The sequence below is a fragment of the Hoplias malabaricus genome, chromosome 11 (genome assembly GCF_029633855.1).
Source record: "Hoplias malabaricus isolate fHopMal1 chromosome 11, fHopMal1.hap1, whole genome shotgun sequence".
In the NCBI taxonomy this organism is placed as follows: Eukaryota; Metazoa; Chordata; class Actinopteri; order Characiformes; family Erythrinidae; genus Hoplias; species Hoplias malabaricus.
This window is the reverse complement of record NC_089810.1, coordinates 21,512,581-21,520,312: the sequence shown is the minus strand read 5'-3', so window position 1 is coordinate 21,520,312 and position 7,732 is coordinate 21,512,581. Positions and strand designations below refer to the sequence as shown.

The 7,732-nt window shown below is 40.9% G+C and overlaps 1 protein-coding gene across 1 annotated transcript; it reads right to left on the bottom strand.

Annotated features, from left to right (window-relative positions):
- Positions 1-2,348: 2,348 nt before the first annotated feature.
- Positions 2,349-6,304, bottom strand: si:ch73-62b13.1 (Carbohydrate sulfotransferase 1-like). Its single transcript, XM_066684457.1, has 2 exons — positions 6,160-6,304; positions 2,349-3,475 (listed from the first exon to the last, which is right to left on the bottom strand). Exons 1-2 carry the CDS (start codon positions 6,296-6,298, stop codon positions 2,349-2,351), a joined length of 1,266 nt encoding a protein of 421 aa, XP_066540554.1. The 5' UTR covers positions 6,299-6,304.
- Positions 6,305-7,732: the final 1,428 nt, after the last annotated feature.

Below are 7,732 nucleotides of genomic sequence, written 5' to 3'. Positions count from 1 at the left end.
TAACTATAAAAACAAAAATTATGAGTTTACCACCTCTTCACATGAAAACCTGACTTGTTTGTAAGAGGCTCTGTCATCGTATCTTCTTGTTCCATTTAGTATCTAATAACTTGTTCCGGCAAATGCAGACAGAGTTATTAGGGCATTCTGGAAGTGAAATGCAGCTGTTCTTAATGTTTTAGCAGGAAAACAGAGAATGAAGACAGATTATTTATTAGCACACTAATGCAATCACATTCATAAGCTGTTTACCTCAGGCTGGCAATGCTCAGTGACCACAGCAACATCAGACAAAACCAAAAACCCTGAACCCTTTTAGCTGCAGGTCCATTACTTTCAGCAAGAATATTGCAAAAAGTGACCATTTTTCTCCTTAGAATCCAAAGCAACTGATAGGGACTTCAAAACCGCTGTGAGCTATAGACATTATCTTGTGCTAATCTCATTCTTTGATGCACATTTTTGTGCTGACTTTGGCCTTCTGCTGCACTGATGCTGAAAAGATGGTCAGCAGTTACCAATAGCTCCAGTCTCAGCATAACAATGCTGGTGTGTCAAACAAAGCAAGGAAAGCAGAGTAGTTTCTTGTCCTGTGTGCTGTACATATAGCAACAGAGACTTATACCAAGATTCATATTTTACCATTTAATAAATATATATAGAATATTCATGAAATAAAAATTTACTCATTCATTTTGTTTTGCTTTCTCCTCTTCAGGGTCAAGGTGGGTCTGGGGACTAAACAGAATCACTGGATGCAAGGCAAGAATACATCATTGATGGGGCGCCATCACAGGTCATAACATAATCACACACACACACCTATAGACACTTCTGATTACCCAATCTATCTACCAGCAGGTGTTTTTGGCTTGTGGGAGGACACTGGAGCACCTGGAGGAAACCCACACATAAACACAGGGAACACACTCCTCAATGACATTGACCCAAGATGGGGCTTGAAATCACAAGCCCAGAGCCATTTTGTTCTGTGTGATAATCACAGTACCTGTTGTGCCACCATGCCACAAAAAAATAATAATAAAAAATAAAAAAATTGGAATGTAACCCAGGCAGCCGAAGTGAAGAATTTTAGTCAAAGTCTACAGCAAGAATCTCTTGGTTAGAATAGAAATTTCAGACCTGAGGCTAGACACAGATGTTTCGGCAGCATTTAATTCCAGCATTGTAGAAAATAATACATCAGGGCGTGACTCATACACTGATGATTACGGGTCTGATTCATACATTTTCATGAATATTTAAAACAGTAACAGAGGGTAAAAGAAAAAAGCAATTGATATCCAACCAGTTGGTTATAGATGACATATCTGATACCCTGAAATTACAAGATGAATGTTTGCAGACAACCCCTACAGAGTTCATATTTTGCACTGGGATGTGGCTAGACAAGTTGGTTGGGCATTAGTTTATTTCTGTTTGGCTTATTTTGGAAAGTCACAATACACTACCCCCCAAAAGTTTGGAATCACTATTTTCCTAAACATAAAACTCTGAAACTACATTTTTAGAAGAAAAGGTACAGTAGAGGTACATTATGTGTCAGTGAAATGTACATTTCATGGTACAACAGTGGATTTAATGTTGGATTTTGTTCCTAAATTACATTATATTTTCTTATCCAGAAGGAGCTGTGAATATTTGTATGGTTTCATTGAAGTAGTGTGTAAAATAAAAGAATATTTTACGTTACACATAGAAACTTTCTAAAAACCCAAGGATGCTTTACAATCAACACTCAACATTCAATCCCCCAACACACACACTGACTAGAAGTGGCAGCCAAACCGCACCTGGAGGAGTGCATCGGTCACTAGGGTTTCACTCAGAATACAGCGTCAATCCATATCTGGGCACACATACATTCACTCACATATACAGACATTCACTCATATACACACACTATTATTCACTCACACAACAGGACAGTTATTAGAGAAGCCAATTCACCTAACCTCCATGTTTTTTGGACCGTGGGAGGAAACCGGAGACCCCGGAGGAAACCCATGCAGACACGGGGAGAACATGGAAACTTGAATATATATATATATATATATGTATATATATATATACACTTACCAACGTGAGTTTTTGGACTGTGGGAGGAAACCGGACTGTGTGTGTGTGTGTGTGTATATATATATAGAAGAACAGCATTCATTCTATGCCAAGTGATGCAAAACTTTAAAAGGTAGTATAACATGTTTTTGTTCAAATTTTATTAAAAACACTTTATGATGAAAAAGGATTTATGATGAACAAAGGCTATGCACTCTGTGAACAATTAAAATAATGGTGAGAAAATGTTCCAGACTGAATTTGAGCTTCTAGAGTGTTCTGGGCTCTACTAAGCTATTTGTCAAGTCCCTCAGCTCTGACTCGGACTGTACCAGTTTGTAGCCCAATAAGGCAAAAGTAGCATTACATAGACTCTGCACTGTCTTAACAATATCAAAGCCCAGACGCAGTCTCCAGCTGTGTGCTGTGGCTTTGGAATCTCGACTGGTGGAATATTTGTAATTCCACTCAGTGGAGGATGGGGCAGTGGCATTAGTGTTTTGAGAAATCCATGTTAACACTCTGTTGTCAATCTCCAAGCTCAGGAATCTGTAGATTTCCTTGGCCTTTTCTTCAGGATTTAGGGCTAGATCCTCATAGCGCACCAGTAGATACCGTCCCCTCAGCCATGCTGGTCTCTGCAGACCAATCTCCACAGAGTACTCCATGTCTCGACAAGTTCTGGTGATCTGGGTCAGGTCCACGTAATGTGGCTGACGGTCAGTAGCATTCCAGATCTTCCAGGCTCTGAACTGGTCAGCAAAAGCAGTCATGCGTGAGGCCAAAATGGCTCTGGGGTCCCTCACCAAGTGGACAATTCTCAGATCTAGACGCGGATCCTCTGACAATGTGCGAAGATCACCAACCCGTGGGATCCGGACTGTCTTAATGGCCACGTGGCCTCGGGCTTGGCAAGCTATTGAGGCCAGGGTGAGGTTCAAGGTCCGACACTTTTTAGGACACCAGGTCTCATCTGGCTGCCCACTCTGAACTTCCTCAGTTCCGTCTAGGCAGACGGGAGGTGAGCACAGAGCCTGGCTGGAGCTACGGCGGAAGAAGGAAGTTGTCATGTGATCCTGCGGCTCAGGGCGGATGTAGTTCTCCAGAAAGGTAAGGTCACAAGTGTAGAGGTTGAGGAGGAGGTCCCTGTATGCTCCCAGCAAAGCCCTGCTGTCCATGGCCCTCCGGAGACGGCTGCTGGAGTTGGTGAACGTCTGTTGGACATGGTAAAGTGGCTCAAACACATAGAAGATCTCAGGGTGTTGGTTGAATAGTTGGCCAGTGAAGGAGGAGCCACTGCGGGTTTGTGCAAAAAGAAGAATGTGCTTCCGAGCAAAGGCAGTGTTACGCTCTGCGGGTACAGAGTTGTCGTCGCAGGAGAATTTCCATCTGTGATCTGAGAACAGAAGGAGGCCGTCAGAATTTAAGGCTCTGATGGGTTAGAGAGGGCTTAGAGCATACAAAACACCAAAACACCCAATTACTCTACTTCAGCTCAGATGTACAGCATGGCTTTTTCACAGAACATCTAAGCACAGGATAAGAGTCAAATCTCAGCACCAATTTTTTTTTCAGACACCAATATCAAAATGAGTACTGGATGTTACTGACATGAGACACCTGACCTATTTTTAATGGAAGCACTTCGACTAAGAACATCTAAAGTAGACTATGATGCTCAAACTACACATACATACCCTCAAAAACCCTAAAACACAGCTAACAATATAACATCACACAACACGAGTCACTGAATGATATCAGATCCTTAGAGAAACCTTAAGTTAAGCATTTTAACAAAAAATGAATACACTGGAATTAATGGGCAACAGTAGGATGTTCTGCAGGACAAGGGCTCAATGAAAACAAAGACAACTTAAATGGGAACAACATAGATCAAATACATTCACATACATTTTCCACAAAGCAAACTAAAACATATCCCTTCCAAACTCAAACTGGGATTTAAGAGTTGCATCTTAGGGGGATGCAATGAGGACTATTTTGTGACTGTGTTGTGGTTTGGATATATATTTATATATAGCTCCAGTGCGCTGTGTACTTTGTAGTTCTAAAACTGCAGAATGTTGTCCGTCTGTTCCTTTGCATACTCTTTAATGGTCAGGTCCTCCAAAAGAACAGCACAAAGCAGATATTACTAGGGTGGTGCAACATTCTTTGTGCTGCAGTGACACCGATGTGTTTGCAGTCATTTTATTGTGTATTCTGCCTTTGTGAGTGGATCAGACACAGCAGTTATGCTGTAGTTTTCAAACTCTGTGTGTCCTCACTGGCCTCTCCATTAAGCACACAGCCTGGTCCATATTGAAGATGTAAAGTCGAAGACAGTAGATCATCTGTTGCTGCACAGTTTGTATTAACAGAGTAGCCAGTGAGTGAGCGTAGTGTTTTAAAACCCCAGTAGCATTGTAGTGTCTGATTTACTAATACCATTCAACGCACACTAACACACCACCTCCTTGTCAGTGTAGAGCTGAGAATGATCCACCACCAAAATTATACGTGCTACGTGGGAGTAATATGGAAGCCCTAAACAGGGTAAGAACAGGGTAAAATGAGAATAATAAACTATACAGAGCAACAGATGGGCTACTCTGTGTAATTGTAAATACACAGTGTGCACCTGTAAGGTCATTGGATCCGATAAAATACAAGAAGTGTAGATACAAGAAGATCATTTTCATATTATGGGTGTGTACATTCTGAGGGCAGAAGGGCAGGCAGGTGATCTGAACTGAGGCTGTGTTTAGGTATCAAAGGGGGAAAAACCCCAAACAATAAATTTGATCCAGCACAACCTACTAATATTTTCTTGATACTGGCATGAAAAACTATGCCTTCTTTGATAGAAACTTTTTTCTTTTTTACTGAAACAAATATGGTAAATGGTGCAAGCCTGGAATGGAAGAGACAGACATTGGACCTTTTTTTTGGCTTGAAATTTGAAAGTAATAAATTCTAAATATAGCACAGAGAGTGAAAGTGATAACATGTAATTACAACTGATGAGGAGTTGATTGCGCATGGGACATTAGGGTGTGCGAGGAAGCGCTTACTGAAAGTGCAAACAGCTGCTCTATGAGAGCAGATTACTGCAGATAAATTATGAGATGACTGTGAAATGAATTAGTGATATTACATCTTTCTCTCTCCTGTGCTCCCAGGGATGAGGAGGGGAATCCCTTGCTGTATTTATCAGCTCTCTCCCAGCTGACTACAGCTAATTCCTTTCCTTATAAATAACAAAAGTCGAGAGCTCAGGCTTTGAGATATCAGCTGGGTAGAGTCTTCAGGGGATTCTTTGAGAAGGCTTCAAGCAACACCTTTAAATGGTTTTTGAACTGTTATAGTAGAGTAGGGCTGCTATGCAAATCTGGCATGTGATTTACAATACGATACACAACTGAAGTGGTGATGACACATGCAGCACATAGGTAAACGTGGATTAAGAGGAGATATGTCTGCCCCCTACTGGAAGACATACTTTAAATATCATCTAACAGTGATAATCTATGGTCTGGGAGTCAAACACAGGTCCTGGAAAGCCAGAGCCCATTGGATTTAATTTAAATGTAGGCAGCCTTTTGTAATGATCTGATGAGTTAAATAAGGTGTTAAATTGAGTGCTTGTTTTCTCCAGACACGGGCGCAAAATAAGGAGGTGACTTTGAGGAGTCTTGGGATGATTGTAACAAAAGATACGTAGTCTACTTATATATATTGAGACTGATATTTCCCAACAATTTACGTCATTATCTAAGGTTTGCCAACCTAATAGATGTATTAGCCTAACAACTTACCCCATCGCTTTCTATTTTGCCTATTTGGTGTGTTTTCCATCTTTGTTTAGAAATATCTCAGATGATTGAATAGCCAATAAAACTATTGCTAAAACACAGTCCAAAACAAATTTAGCTCTTTTAAATGTATAGTGAGACATATTGTTTTCTTGTTTTTTTTTTCTAGGAAGCCAAGCGGTAAAAAACCCTAAACCCTAGAACTACAGTACCTTTCCACAGTAAACTCAGCTGGTGTTACAGTTATAATTCTGTGACTCACCTTTACCCTGGCGTCCCTGGCAGTGGCCTGAGTCTTGGCAGGGTCCAGGAAAGAAGTCCTGAAGGGAGCGGATGGCAGTGTACTGCACGCAGAGAGACGCACACACCAGCAACAGCACAGTCTTCCACGAGCACTCCATACTGGCCCGCCGTCCCTCCCTCCTCCAGTCTGCTCCAAAACACACATAAACCACCACTGACTGCTGATTCCAGTAGCTGTAATGGCAATTGCTCATTTTAAAATAAAATACCTTTAATATCCCTGTACCCTTTTCCTAAAATAGCTTTGCAGGTCTGGATGGTTAAACGCTGACATTAAAGGATTCACACAAGTCCATTTTCAGCAATCAAACAGCCAAGTATAAGGTCTGGGAGGAGGTGTCGAGAAAGAACAGAAGGCCTTTATCTCCATCAGTTAGCACACAGAAAACTGCACAGAAAATTCTCCCATTTGGCAAATATGCTAAACCTTATCAGTTGACGATTAAGCACTAGTCCAACCAACAATGAAAAATCTCTGTCCACAACCTGTGTTCTCTTTTCTCACACATTATCTCATTTTAATTCTTCCACTTTCATATTTCTTTAAATGTCCCATGACCTCATGACCCCTCACGAGACTGGGTGTCTACAGCAGGTTAGGGTGCAGTGGCAAGAGAACATGAACAACACTCAGCACATGAAACTACAATGGATTTTATTTGACACATTCAATCAGGAGTAGAGAAAATAAAGAAGGCACATGCTTTTTTTAACATAGCCAGTGGAAGGACAGCTGTGGTCCTTAGGAAAGACAGTACAGGCAGCATTGTCTTCAAATTACTGCTCATGAAGCATTGCAATATCCAAGATGAACTTGCCGAAATATTTGCCAGCCAGGGCTAGCTAGCATGCTAATCAACAATGATTAACAACTAAAGAGGTCAAATGGTGCTTATGTAGTCAGCTCAAGTATTGAGACAACGTAACTAAATTACATTAAAAAAACATCCTTCATCAGCATAAAACACAATGGATACTTCTTATGTGCCTGTGCAGATGTCAACATCTTGGAGTAGTAGTCATGCAGTTACATGATGTATGATACATTCAGTAATACAGAGCAGAAGATTTCTACAATTGAGCCCCACAAAACAGAACAGCCTTTGCTTTCAGCAGAGAGGATGAGAGCAGGATCTCTCCCTTTCCACTGAACTATATGCCCCTGCTGTCCCCCACTGCTACTAAAACCAAAATGGCTTGTGACAGTTTCATAGTGCTACACCCTGCAGTTTCACCAATAACCTTCAGTGTATATGGTCCATGGTGTTTAGGCTATTACAGACCAAGATACTCCAAAGTGGAAGTTCTGATGGTTGTGGGAGGAGGTGCTACTGAGGATAAATGCCCTGCTGATTAGTTTTAAGGAGTTAATAGTATTTTATTTGGTTCTTTTTTAGACCATCACATTTTTCTTATTCCTAATATGAGCTGTGCTTGATTTCCATAGAATTAAATGAAATGTTCATGAGCTAAAGCCCAGACATATCAGTTCAAAATAGAACCATGTCTTTAATTTATACATTCAAGGAGAT